General features: G+C 50.9%; 1 protein-coding gene across 1 annotated transcript; it reads left to right on the top strand.

Moving 5' to 3' along the window:
• The first annotated feature begins 12306 nt into the window (after positions 1–12306).
• On the top strand, positions 12307–13935 carry LOC144826896 (uncharacterized). The gene has a single exon (XM_078685357.1). The coding sequence runs from the start codon at positions 12313–12315 to the stop codon at positions 13357–13359; it is 1047 nt and encodes a 348-aa protein (XP_078541483.1). The 5' UTR covers positions 12307–12312; the 3' UTR covers positions 13360–13935.
• The last annotated feature ends 721 nt before the right edge of the window (positions 13936–14656 follow it).

Below are 14656 nucleotides of genomic sequence, written 5' to 3'. Positions count from 1 at the left end.
ACTTGTGAGGTGTGAGCAGTGTGAGCAGCACGCGCTAGTGAGAAGTGAGCAGTGCACACTAGTGAGCAGTGAGCAGTGTGAGCAGCGCACACTACTGAGAAGTGAGCAGTGTGAGCGCATGCACACTAGTGAGAAGTGAGCAGTGTGAGCAACACGCACTATTGAGAAGTGAGTAGCGCACACTACTGAGAAGTGAGCAGTGTGAGCAGTGCACACTTGTGAGGTGTGAGCAGTGTGAGCAGCACGCGCTAGTGAGAAGTGAGCAGCGCACACTAGTGAGCAGTGAGCAGTGTGAGCAGCGCACACTACTGAGAAGTGAGCAGTGTGAGTGCATGCACACTAGTGAGAAGTGAGCAGTGTGAGCAACATGCACTATTGAGAGGTGAGTAGCGTACACTTGTGAGAAGTGAGCAGTGTGAGCAGTGCACACTTGTGAGGTGTGAGCAGTGTGAGCAGCACGCGCTAGTGAGAAGTGAGCAGCACACACTAGTGAGCAGTGAGCAGTGTGAGCAGCGCACACTACTGAGAAGTGAGCAGTGTGAGCCCATGCACACTAGTGAGAAGTGAGCAGTGTGAGCAACACGCACTATTGAGAAGTGAGTAGCGCACACTACTGAGAAGTGAGCAGTGCACACTTGTGAGGTGTGAGCAGTGTGAGCAGCACGCGCTAGTGAGAAGTGAGCAGCGCACACTAGTGAGCAGTGAGCAGTGTGAGCAGCGCACACTACTGAGAAGTGAGCAGTGTGAGCAACACGCACTATTGAGAAGTGAGTAGCGCACACTACTGAGAAGTGAACAGTGTGAGCAGTGCACACTTGTGAGGTGTGAGCAGTGTGAGCAGCACGCGCTAGTGAGAAGTGAGCAGCGCACACTAGTGAGCAGTGAGCAGTGTGAGCAGCGCACACTACTGAGAAGTGAGCAGTGTGAGCGCATGCACACTACTGAGAAGTGAGCATTGTGAGCAGTGCACACTTGTGAGGTGTGAGCAGTGTGAGCAGCGCACACTACTGAGAAGTGAGCAGTGTGAGCAGCGCACACTAGTGAGCAGTGTGAGCAGCGCACACTACTGAGAAGTGAGCCGTGTGAGCGCATGCACACTAGTGAGAAGTGAGCATTGAGCAGTAAATACTCACCCGCCCGCCAGACAGATGCCACAACATGACAGCCTCGTACTAACAAAGTCACTCAAAGAAGGCCTTTCAAACTCTCTCTGGTGGGTGTCATGTGGGGCTGAAATAGGAGCTGCCAGGGTGCGCCTACAGAATCTATTTTCCTCTCTTTGCACGGCGGAGCAGTCTGAGGGGCCCCAGTTCGGGGCTCTAAAGGATGTGATTGGTAAGCAAGGTGCCTTATAATCTGCAGCGGGGGCTCCAGAACAACCACCTGCAGCATGAGGTACATTCAGTGAGCAACCTATCGCTCTCGTGGGTTTTAACCTATTTTGAGATACATGCAGAGTCCAGGAAGCGGAAGTGCGAATAGTAATGCCCAGATACGGAAAGCTCTCAACATTTATGAGTCTGTTGGTACCATCAGTTATACTACGTAAACGTAGCTTCCTAGGGCCGAGAAAACTGAGAGGCAAATTTACAAGGCACTTGCGACGCATTCACACCGCCGCTGAGTCACTTCTGTGATGCAGCGGCGGCGCAAAGCAAGCACCATGCTGCGATGGATTTACAACGTGATGCATCTAGGGAGATGCGTCATGCCGTAAACCCCTACACCACATTATGCCTGCGTCAGGTATAATGTGGACGTACCGTCGCAGTGTGGGTGTTCCGTCGCTGGCATGCCTTGGAAAAGTGCCTGAGTGAAATCTACAAGATTTCACTCAGTCACTTTTCCGACACCACTGTGTCAAAACCTTACACTTGCTCGAAGCAGGCGTAAGGCGTGACACACATTGTTAAAGGTAGGTTGGTTTGGAACAGTGCTGGAGTTCGGTCAAGCCCGCAACACGACTCCAGCACTGCGCCAACCTTATGCTGGCAGATACGACACACATCGGTTTATTCTTGCACCATGGCACGCCGTTTTGTAAATGCGGCACATCTGTGGTGGCGCAAGGGTAGTTTTGTGTGTCGCAAGTTTTCTGGCGCATCCCTGCTAATTTGCAGGGATACGCCTGACCTTGTAGATTGGTCCCATAATATATAATATTGTTAAGTTAGTCAACAGAGTCAACAGAACCAGGTCTGCCATAAAACCCTCAAATCAATCAATCAATCAAAGCATTTGTATAGCGCGCTACTCACCCGGAGGGTCTCAAGGCACTTGGGGGAGGGGGGTCCGCTACTGCTCGAACAGCCAGGTCTTGAGTTGCTTTCTGAAGGAGAGGTGGTCTTGGGTCCGGCGGAGGTGGATGGGGAGGGAGTTCCACGTCTTGGCAGCCAGGTAGGAGAAGGATCTTCCTCCCGTTGTGGCTCTTCGGATGCGGGGAAAGGCGGCAACGGCGTGGCTGGTCGATCGTAGCTGGCGGGTGGGAGTGTAGACGGTCAGGCGGTCGTTGAGGTATCTGCGGCCTAGGTCATGGAGGGCTTTGTGTGCGTTTGTGAGGAGTCGGAACGTGAATCTCTTGCTGACGGGGAGCCAGTGCAGGTTTCTCAGATGTCTGGAGATGTGGCTGCGGCGGGGGATGTCCAGGATGAGTCGTGCTGAGGCGTTCTGAATGCGCTGTAGTCTTTTCTGAAGTTTGGCTGTGGTTCCAGCGTAGAGGGAGTTACCGTAGTCCAGTCGGCTGGTGATGAGGGCCTGGGTGACCGTCTTCCTGGTTTCGGTGGGGATCCACCAGAAGATCTTGCATAGCATGCGAAGGATGTTGAAGCATGACGAGGAGAAGGCGTTGACTTGTCTGGTCATCGAGAGGGAGGAGTCCAGGATGAAGCCCAGGTTGCGTGCGTGGTCCGTTGGTTTGGGTGCGCAGCCCAGGGCAGGGGGCCACCAGGAGTCGTCCCAGGCGGAGGGTGATGATCCCAGGTTGAGGACTTCCGTCTTATCTGAGTTCAGTTTTAGGCGGCTGTTCATCGTCCACTCGGCTACATCTTTCATCCCTTCGTGTAGGTTGGTTCTGGTGGTGGCGGGGTCATTGGTGAGGGAGAGGATCAGCTGGTGTCGTCGGCGTAGGAGATGATGTTGAGGTTGTGTTGGCGTGCGATGGCCGCGAGGGGGCTCATGTAAATGTTGAAAAGCGTCGGGCTGAGTGAAGATCCTTGTGGTACGCCGCAGATGACTTCGGTGGCCTCGGATCTGAACGGGGGGAGGCGGACTCTCTGTGTTCCTCCGGCGAGGAAGGAGATGATCCACTCCTGTGCCTTCTCTTGGATTCCGATGTTGCTGAGGCGCTGTACTATGATGCGGTGGCATACAGTGTCGAACGCTGCGGAGAGGTCCAGGAGGATGAGGGCCGCTGTTTCCCCGTTGTCGAGCAGGGCTCGGATGTCGTCGGTGGCTGTGATGAGGGCGGTCTCGGTGCTGTGGTTGGCCCGGAAGCCGGACTGCGAGTGGTCGAGGGATCCATTCGACTCGAGGAAGGCGGCCAGCTGTCTGTTGACGGTCTTCTCGATGACTTTGGCAGGAAAAGGAAGGAGTGAGATGGGGCGGTAGTTTTTGAGGTCGGTGGGGTCCGCTGATGGTTTCTTCAGTAGGGCGCTGAGTTCGGCGTGCTTCCAGCTCTCTGCAAAGGTGACGGTGTCGAAGGAGGCGTTGATGATGTCCCGGAGATGGGGTTCGATGACGGAATCGGCCTTGTTGAAGATGTGGTGAGGGCAGGGGTCGGTTGGTGACCCGGAGTGGATGGAGTTCATCGTGCGGATGGTGTCTTCGGTGTTGACCGGGGTCCAGTTGCGGAGGGTGGTGGTGGGGGGCGTTGGTACGGTTGTGGGGTGCGTCGGCTGTGTGCTGAAACTGTTGTGTATATCTGCGATCTTGCTGTGGAAGAACGAGGCGAGTGAGTTGCAGAGGTCTTCCGAGGGGGTGATGTCGTTGTTTCCGGCGCTGGGGTTGGAGAGCTCTTTGACGATGTTGAAGAGTTCCTTGCTGTTGTGGGCGTTGTTGTCTAGTCGTTCCTTGAATGCGGTTTTCTTGGTGGTGTGGATAGGCTGGTGGTGTTTTTGGGTGGCGTGCTTGAGGGTAGACGGGTCCCTGCGCCAGGCTTTCTCGAGGGCCCGGCAGTTCTTCTTGGAGCTCTTGAGTTCGTTGGTGAAACAGGATGCTTTCTTGCTGCCGGGTCTGATGGGGGGGGGTCTTCAGTGGAGCGAGGTCGTCTACGCAGTTGGTGATCCACCTTGTGAGGTTGTTGGTGGCTTGGTTGGGGTTCGCTGAGCTGGCGGGTGGGTTCTGGCTCAGGGATGTGGTGAGCTGGTCGGTGGTGATCTTGTTCCAGCTTCTGCGGGGAACCTGTAGCGGGTGGTGGTGAGTGGTGGTACTTCTGAAGCTGAAGTGGACGCAGCTGTGGTCTGTCCAGTGGAGTCCGGTGGTGTGGCTGAAGGAGATGTCCTTGCTGGAGGACAAGACGGGGTCAAGCGTGTGGCCGGCGTAGTGGGTGGGGGTGGTCACCAGTTGCTTGAGTCCGAGGTTGGCGAGGTTGTCCAGCAGGGTGGAGGTGTTGCTGTCGTTGTTGTTCTCTAGGTGGAAGTTGAGGTCCCCTAGGAGGATGTAGTCAGCGGAGGGGAGGGCGTGCGGACTGATGAAGTTGGCGATGTCTTCGCTGAATTGTGTGCAAGGTCCCGGGGGTCTGTAGATGAGGGTGCCTCTGAGGGTGGTCTTGGGGTCAGTGTGTATCTGGAAGTGCAGGTTTTCGGCGGATGTGAGGGCGTCGTTGGAGTTGGTCGTTGTTGGACTTGGCCCGTTTGGCAGGTTCACCCCTGAACTTTTTGCCTGGTGTTATTAAATAATTAATAGTGATGTCTTGGTTTCTGCGCACTTTCACTGTGTCCCAGTGGAAAGTGCGTGCGCACTCTGAGTGCGTGTGTGAGATAGGCCTGCCCTCCCATAGGAATGCATGGGGAATGTATGTGTCCCTGGTAGTTCCTGATGCGTGGGGAGTGCAGGCTCGAGTTTGGTATGTGTGAACTCGTGAGAGTGAATGCTGCGAGATGGTGTATGCGGCATGTATGTGTCTAGTGGGGAAGTGCTACTTCTAGACCTTGATGTATGTGTGCAGTGAGGGTGCTGGAGCGTGATTGGCTGGAGCTGGCTGGCATGCCAGGCTCCATGAAGTCTGGATGGGTCTGCCCGGTGGTGAGTGGGAGATTAGCATGCTGATGGCTGGGGAGGAGTGTACCTGTGTCCTGAATGAGGCTGGGTTTTCCCCTGACAATGCTGGCTCCGCCCCCCTGTGGTGTGACTGATGACCCTAGCCCTGCCAGTGAATAGAGAGGGTGGTTGAGCCCATCAGCAGTGCTCACCGACCAGCTGCGACTGGTTCTGACCCCACCCTGCCCAAAGACAAAGGATTTGTCTGTATAAAAAGAGGCTGTGACCTCTTGAAAAAGGTTCTTGTTCCCAACTTGAATCTTGCCAGGGGCGTGCTGCTGCTTGGGCCCAGGGGAAGGCTTGCCTCCCTGGGCCCTGCCCAGCCCCTGGACTGCTGATGCCCACCTCCTGAAGGACGTTGTGGCTTTCTGTGTGCCCTAGCGCTGGAGAGCGCTTTATTTCGCCCTTGCGCTTGTAAGCGCTTTCCTTGCTGTTCCTGGACCCCTAGCGCTTGAGAGCGCTGTAATTAGCTGTTTATTTCTTGTTAGCGAAGGGAGCGCTTTAAATTTCCTTTAGCGCTTGGGAGCGCTTCAATTGTGCCAGCGAGTGCCCACCTCGCGTTTTATTTAAGGAGGAGCCGGTGCCCACCGGGCATCTGCTCCGATGGTGCTCCCAGCTGCTGTCTTCCCCGCCGCGGCCCGATCACCGCAAAACAGGAAGCCAGGCACTACGGTGCCTGACGCGGGGCGGGACTTCCGGTTTTTGAGGGAAGTCCCGCCCGCCGCCGCGCCACGATTGGCTGCCGCTGCCGCCGGGAAAGGAAAAGAAAAAAACAGCCGGCCGAGAGATGTCGTCTCGCGGCCCGGGGCTCTGGTGAGTTATGGAGAGCCCCGGGGCCGCCAACAGGGAGAGGAGTGTTGCAGCGAGAGTGCCCGCACCCGGACAGGAGTCCCACCGCCGAAGGGAAACCCGCGATTCCCGGTGAGTGAAGGGGGGGCTGCCGTCCTTGTCCTGCCCCGAGCCGGTGACTAGAAGCTGGCTTGGGGGGGAGCTCCGGGTGTGTGAGGGCAACAGGGCGCATTCAGCCTTCAGGGCGGCCCCGGGTGGCAGTGGGCCGCCCCAACGTCTTGGTAAGTCAGAATGGCCCCGCCAGAAGCCCCCCTTGCTTCAGGGAACCCGGAGGGGACTCCAACGTCGGAGTAAATCATTGATTAGAGCCCACGAGAGGGTCTTGGGCAATTTGGGTATTGAGAGCCCCATGGCCCTAGTATTTTCAAAAACCTAGAGGGTTCCCAAAAATGCACCTGTGTGTGCAGAGCCTAGAGGGCTCCAACGATGGGCAAGTGATGTTCTAGAGCCTAGAGGGCTCCCACAGTTGATGCAGTTTTGTTCCTAAGGGGCCAGTGAGGGCCCCTGGCGCAGATTTGTCTTCCAGCTGCCCAGCAAGTAGTGGGCAGCTGCACCGTTTAGGTCTTTCTCTTTTAGGGACATGAACTTTGGACTTTAGGAGTGAGGCGCACTCCTTCATCCCTGGCCTTTCCCCAGCTGCGCAGCACTTAGTGCCAGCTGCAGCGTTTAGGCCCCCTGTTCTGTCCCTCAACTGCCCAGCAAGTAGTGGGCAGCTGCTACGTTTAGGTTCTGGCGCAAGTGGCGCAACCTGGACTTTGTGAGTTCTGCGCTAAAGGTGATTTATGCGCTAACTGAGGTTTAGATGCTGTTATGATCTATGTCCTATTGCTTTTGGGTGTTAGGAAATGTACAATGTGTAGTATGTTTTGCGCACCCTGTGTTCTGCACCTCCGAATGTGTTGTTGATGCATCATGTGCCTTGTTCCTTACACCGCTGAACGTGTGTTGATGCGTCATGTGTTTCTCTTACACCTCTGAATGGGTAGATTATTCATCATGTGTTCTCCTGCGCTGCACCTCTGAATGTGTTGATAATGCATCATGTGTTTTCCTTCCTTACACCTCTGAATGAATGTTATGCATTGCATCATGTGTTATGTGCTTGCTAGTACAGGTGGTGCTAGTGAGGTCCTGGTTACCAGTAGTTACTGGTTGTGTGCTCTATTTTTATATTGTGCTACAGTGATTTTCTGTTATGGTCTAAGTGATATTCCAAGGGCTTGATTCTGAGCTCGCCCCCTGACCAGAGTCCCAGGACCAGTGGACTCTATTGTGCCTTCCCTGACAAATTGCTGGGACTTGTCTGATCTCCCTGGGCCCCTGGGGCCTCGCTGAAGTGTGCCTCACTCACTCCCCTCGGCAGCTCGTGCCCGGCCGCCTGTCCAAGCCTCGAGCCGCGCCGCTCTCCCCTGAGCCGCGCCGCTTCGCTGGGCCGCCCGCATCCTGCCTCCCCCTCCTCTTCTGAGCCGCACACATTGGTCACCCCAGAGAAACGCTTGTAGCTAGCCGGTCGCCCTCTAAAGCCTACTAAGGAGCTCACTGGCATTATCCCGCGCAACCAGGACGGAAGGTACTGTCCGATAGGCCATGTTCTAAAGTTCTAGGCCTACAAGTATTGTATTGTTACTTCTAAAAGTGCTGATTCCTGACAGTGGTCCAGGTGGCCCTGTCTTGTACATATCCCCTGTAAATTCCGCCCGTGCCTCTGGCACATTGTAAAGTGTGTGTTTTTATCTAATGTGTTTTGGTGTAATAGAAAGGCTATTCTTATATATAACCTTGTGTTGAGTTTCCTTTGTGGTGGGCCTTTTGGTGTTGTTGCTGGGGTGCGTGCGCAAATACTTAACTTACATCGCCTCCAAGTTTAGCCTTGCTGCTCGCGCCACATTACCTAGAGGGTGAGCAGGGGTTATCTTGGCGTGTAACTCCCTTGCCCTGACTTGGGAGTGGTGGTCTCTGACTGACTTTGGCAAAAGTCCTGGCCAGCCAGGGATCCCATTTCTAACAGTCGTGATGCGGATGGTGTTCTTGTGGACGATGGCGATGCCTCCTCCGGTCTGGTTGGCGCGGTCCCTCCGGGTGATCTTGTATCCGTCTGGGATGGCGATGGCGATGTCGGGCGCTGAGGAGGCGTTCATCCATGTTTCCGTGAGGAAGGCGACGTCTGGGGATGTTGAGTCGAGGAGGTTCCAGAGTTCGACGGCGTGTCTGTGGACGGAGAGGGTGTTGAGCAGGATGCACTTCAGGTGGTTGCTGCTGGTGCTCGGCTTGGCGGGTGCGGTGCAGGTCTGGATGCAGTTGAATTTGCAGGCTTGGCAGGTGAAGGGTCCGTGGGTGCGTCCTGGGGTGGCTCATGGCAGCTCTGGATTCGGCCGGTGTTGAGTGCGTTGAGGGTGGCTGCGGTGGGTGCGGTGAACCAAGCATCTCAGAACCCTTTGGGTGTGGCTCATTAAAACGGCATCATCCGCGTACAATAGCACAAAGAGAGAGACAATATCAACCTTTGGTACATCCTGCGTACAACCACTTAGGTTTGAGCTTAGGCTGCTAATATAAGAGTGAATAACAGGGGGGCGAGCACGCAGCCTTATTTTACTCCCCGTCTCTGTTTCTTAAATTCTTCTGTGACTCTGCCCTTGCAAGAGAGACATTTCCAAACATTGAGGAGCCCCCGACCTCCCCACACTCGCAGAATCGAGGGCGCGCATAGATTTATACATGGTCGCAGAAAGGGTGACATATAAAGCCCGGGGCTGACCCAAAGAGTTCACCAGGATCTGGGCCCCATGGTTGAGACACTATGGTCTAGAGACACGGGAGGCGAGGAGAGGGGATCAGAGTCCAGACCCCTGGGCTGAGATCCATGGAGGAGACATGGGCGACGCGGGATACTCTTTATTCCTCTAATCCCATCTGGATATAACCTTTGCAACATTTTACCTTCATTGCTACAGCTCACCAATGGTATAATCTGTATCAGAAAAGCAAGTATGCAGTGTGCAATATATAAACTCCAGTGTACTGACTACCTTTGTATGCGTAAAGAAAGTTGGAAAAAAATGTGATTCATGGCTTAGGGAGCAATTTTCTAATGGCATGGCACATAGCCTCAAACGAGCCAACCACCATCCGTCCATCTTTTCTGGGGCTACATCCAAGTTCTCTCTTATCACTGTTTCCAAAAATGGCTGAGCTTATGTCAGCCTCCGGCAGACGGCCATGGTTTTCAGTGGATGTGGGTGAATCTTTTAAGGCAGTCACAGCCTTAAACTCTTTCCATTTCCATTGGAACCAAATTATGATCCCCAAAATTATTAATGGTCGTTTGGCTTTGCAGTTTGCAGTAGGGATTATGAGAGATTGCATGACACAAAGATCTAATCAATTACAGAGTTACAGTACCTGCCCCTGAAAATGGGCAAAGCAAGATTATCAGATCCTCCCAATCGATCAATTTTAACGTCAGCTGTAGCTAAGAAGTCTTGCAATTCTCTACCCCTTGTATCTCCAGCATTTTCCCCTTCTACTATTGTGCCGACCTACGTCCCTGGGAAGTTAGCGTTGAAATCACCTCACAAGCATATTGTATTGTATTGTTTACAGTATTTGTCGAGCACAACTATCACCCAACGGGCAGACACCCATGAAGGCATCAGCTAAAGTCCAACCTGTACGTGGCTATGTCTGCCCCTCAGGCAATCATTTTCTTTTCTATTTTGCTTAAGTCCTCAATTGCCTTTGCGATGGACCCGTTCACCTCATCGTTGGCAGTTACCACTAGCAATAAGGCCACTAAAACGGTCTAGGGCTCAGGATGTCTCAGAAAATGATTCCCATGCTCAACCCTTGGTGGCTTGGGTGCGAGAAGGTAGGCTTAACTTCAGAGACATGTATATAAAGCATTTGAAAACACCAAATGCAGTGAATAATTAAGACACAACGCAATGCATATTCAACACAAATTTATAAAAATAGTAAATATGTTTATATTTAAAATGACACCAAACTGAAGAAAATCCAATTTAAGGAACCAAAGATATTAATTTATAGAGATTAAGCACTATATAGAACATGGAAACCTAGAGCGACTTTTAGGACCGTGGATCGCACTCGACTCGGTCAAGGTTTTACATTTGGAATTAAAAACTTTTGTGGACCTTTTTTTATTGGGGTCCCTCCATGCTCTTCAGCAGTCTGTGTTCAGTGAGTGTTCACCAGCTTGACTTTCGACAAGTTCCTGGTCAAACGTTGGAAGCCGGACTCCGAGGCTTTTCAGCAGGATAAACCAGCAGGGCAGGCTGGCTCACGGTTGATGGTCGCCGACTTGGCTTGCCAAGTTGAGTCAGTCCACTTATGGAGCTTTTTTCCAAAATTGCTCCAAACTTCTCCAAAGATATAGACCTTCTTCCTGAAGTTCCTCTGGGGTCCCAAAGTCTACAAAACATTATCCAAGGTTCTGGAAGCTCCCAGATAGGCCTTGAAAGGTTTGGACTTCAGTTCCCACAATCCACTTGGAGAAAACTCTTAAAAATCCATGGGACGAACCGCAGACTAGGGATTCTTGATGGTGAGTTCTGATAACCTGAAGCTTGCCGGGAGTCCACACTTTATTCCGTTTGAAGCAAGTTAGGTCCACAGGGCTGTAGTTCCAGATTCTGCAACAGGCGCAGTCAGTCACAGCGCAGGGCCCGGCTGGCGCAAATGAAGCTTCCAGCACGGACCCTCCTTCTTCTTCTCAGTTTCAAGCAGCAGAGCTGAGAGGCACTTCCCCTCTCAGATGCTTGTTCAGTGTTCTCTTGGGTCACACTCCTGTCCATTGAGGTGTAACACAACATCGCCAGAGAATTACCTTTCCACCAAAAGTGTGGCATAGTGGTCTCCCAGAAAGCACTATTCTTTTAATTCAATATGGCTGAAGTCTCAGCAGAGCAGCAAGGGCTAGTTAAACCAACCTACAGTATGGCTCCTTTCCTTAGCTCTTCTCCCCCTGACATCTGCAGATTCCTCCCTTAAGCCTCCCATCTGGTTGGGTCATAGAGGGGTGGAGGCAGATGGACCTGGCCATTCCTGCTTGTCTTATCTTTTCTTTGAAAACCCATGGTTTATGACCCCTCCCCCCTGCTCTGGCATTCCTCTGTAGCAGAACCCTTTCCACCAGATTAGCCTCTCAGGATGAGCCACTTATCACTTCATCAAAGCAGCCTGGATAATCCTGTTAACCTCGACCATTCAGGGCAGGCAAATAAAAGGCTGCATTTTGGCTTACAGACAAGAAAGTCCTATTACAGCTGTTCTGTATTCTGTATTTTAGGATATATTCAAAAAAATCATATTGTTGGTGTTATTACTACCATTCTCTCAAATCTTTGAATGATATTTTTCCGTAACTCCTATCAATAGTTATTAGTTTATAAACTATTAACAAGTTCTCTTATGTGGCTGTTGATCTACAATGGGGAAAATGAAATGTACAATTTCTCCAACACCAGTGACTACAAAACAATGTTTATAAATATCCTGATTATAGCTACAGGACCCTCCACCCTTGGTACACCTAAGAGAGACCTTAGGGGTCCTGAATATACAAAGATAATGTAGACCCTCACTTCACAGTGCTCCTAGGATTTTGGAAAACACTTTACTACAATGAGGGGAGAGAAATGTGTAATTTCTCTATGTCCAGGGTAAATAAAACCTCTTTTATAAGGGTCCTCCTTATAAGTACACATAGGGGAGACCCAGGGGGTACCTAAAATGCCAACAGTCGAGTTTGGGAACAATATTAATTTTCAAGCAGTTTTGAAACACAGGGCTGCTTTTAAAATGTTTTCAAACTTCAGCAATGCACACATGCAAGTGCAGAAAGGGCTGCTGGCTTTCAAATTACCATGCCCTAATAAGTTCTAGGGACTTGTAGGATGGTATTGCCAATCATAGGGGTTCCCCAAACTATAGTGTACCCTAACGTGTGCTAGTGTGTTCCGTGTGTTCACTGTGTTATCATTATGTTTTCAGCATAGGACTGGCCCTGGGTCAGTCAAGGTCAGATGCCACCAGTATCAGTCAGCAAAAAATAGGGAAGCCCAGAGCACAGAATAACTTTGCAACAGATAGACAGCTAAGGTGTTCTGTGCATTTTTCCTTATTTCTCTCTCTTCACCTCTCGTAACAAGGATTGCTTCTCTTCTCTGTTTTAGACTCTCCAGGATGGGGCGTCAGCTCAGTGTGATGACCTGCTTGTTGTTGCCCGCAGTGATCTGCCTTATGCTGCATGAAGCCAGAGTGGAAGGACTGGACTTTGACCATTTCACTTCTGGCGCTGACGCACAGTGCCGGGATTGTGGTCTGGGATTTAGGTACTACTGGTGCAATTCTGACGAAGGGTGGGATTACTGCTCTCCTGCAAAGAACAAGGACTATTATGGCCGGCAGTGCAAAGCAGACCACCCCTGTGGACGGCATGGACTCGCCTACTCATGGTGTTACACAGAAGGTGGAAGTTGGGGCTACTGTGGGAGAGTTGAGGCAAAGGTTGTGTCCCATGTCTCCTCTTTCTATCACATGATGTGCCAGGATGACTGCAGAAAGTCTACTTCAGGGAATTTTTGGTGCAACACATTATCCGGCTGGGATTACTGCTCACCCAGGTCAGACTTCACCATGAGGAATGCACAGTGCAGAAGGTCTCACTCCTGCAGCACGCATGGAAAACACTATTACTGGTGCTACACTGAGGACTCCTGGGACTACTGTGGTCCAGTGAGGGACAATGAATGTCACATACAACCTGAAGGAATAGAACAATCGCCGCCCACGCCTGATCCAAGTAGCATATATTACTGTGAGAGGCTCAAGCAAGGCAACATCATTGTGTTCCAATTTATTGCAGAACCCGCCACTAACTTCTTTGAGAGAATTGACTATGACTTCGAAGCTTTTTCCAATATACAACACTGGGACGCCTTCCGTCTAGGAACACTACCCTACTTCAATTTCAGAGGAATTTATTACACCTTCCTGAAAGTTGACATGCATGGGATTGTGAAACATGCAGGCGTGCCCTACTACAACTACACAATGCAGGTCAAGTGGGATCACCTTGAGGGAAATAGTTTCACCATTGCACACGTGTTATTTCCTGTGGATGAGTATGTGCCGGACACATATGTCCGCAAAGCATTCAAAGAGAGTCTGGTGCGGGATGCCACCATCTGGGTGACGGTCAGTCGAAAGGACTGCGGGGGGCATGTTTAGTGTGAAAAGGAAAAGCACTTAACCTTGTGGAACCACAACAATACCAATGTTACTGATTTCCTGAGTCTCTATGAAATCTTTCCTTAGGTCAGTCCTTTACATGGTGGGTCAGTCTCAGAACTTCTCAGATGTTGTCGGTTACCGCCCAGAACTGATGTGAAATTGTTACAGAGACTCTGGTCAAGTCCCTCAAGAGTTATTGCAGTTGCCGTCATGCAGATAAAAATGAGGGCATAGTAACATATTCACCAGCCCTCGCCGCCAGTGTTGGTACTGACCTTTAAGATGCACTGTCCAGTCTCTCGTTTGGATTGGATGTATTGTGTTTGCTCCTGGGATTGAGCGTGCATCAACTACAGAGGTACACACTGCACTGGAAGACCAAATCCTCTCCACGACCCCATCTTTACATAGTTGAAAAGCCAGGGGTAATTGGATTATTCGATTCTGTAATGTATTTTTATTAATGACAGCATTACTGCACTCATTTGATTTCAACCAAAAGGCTATTTCTAGTTTAAAATGATCAAACGTTCCTAAAAGAAAGTTGGCACAGGGTCAACCCCTATATAAAGAGTACATTTTCTCCTTTTAGGTAGTTGTTGCTGTTTTTGTGTGTTTAAGTTGATAATAATGAGGTGATGTTTTATCCAAACTGCATTATTATGTGTGAAGCAACTAAAATAAATACATTTATTGACCAAGTTTGCTGCATTACTCAATGTGTTGTTTTTGCCACGCAATCTAGTCAACCGTACCAGAGAATTTGTTTCTCAGTTGTCAAAAAATTCCAGCTGCTCTGGGTGAGATGTGGGATATGAAGAGTTTTTGAGGGAACCATTGACTTTGTTTGTAAGGAAATAGCCTGATCATTGCAGTGCATCAACTGTCTGGAGAAGTTGAGGGTCCCTTCACTGTAGAGTGACATCAGTGCCCTCCACAGCACTCCTCACAGCCCTCTGATTGTCCCACATGTTACAGCTGTTTCTACTTCTGCTCAAGAAGGATCTGAGAGAGGAATAGACGCTTCTTGGAATAGAGCAGCGTACCTTCACTGTTGAGTGACATCAGTGACCTTGACCCATGTGTCTTCACTTGAGTTCATGCGGCTGGCACAATCTTCTGCGCATGCGTCTCTCATTCAGTACACTACTAACGATTCTCAGTCATGCTGGATTCCTAGGCAGCCATTTTTATTGTGGGCCCAAAAACAAAACAATCACAAAAGAATATTAATTTGTGAAATGAAACACATTATGTTTACCTCCCCCATACTAGTATCCTGTATTCGTTATTA

This window comes from Lissotriton helveticus, chromosome 4_1 (assembly GCF_964261635.1).
Source record: "Lissotriton helveticus chromosome 4_1, aLisHel1.1, whole genome shotgun sequence".
Taxonomy (NCBI): Eukaryota; Metazoa; Chordata; class Amphibia; order Caudata; family Salamandridae; genus Lissotriton; species Lissotriton helveticus.
The sequence above is the reverse complement of the archived record's forward strand: the minus strand, read 5'-3'. Positions and strand labels throughout refer to the sequence as shown.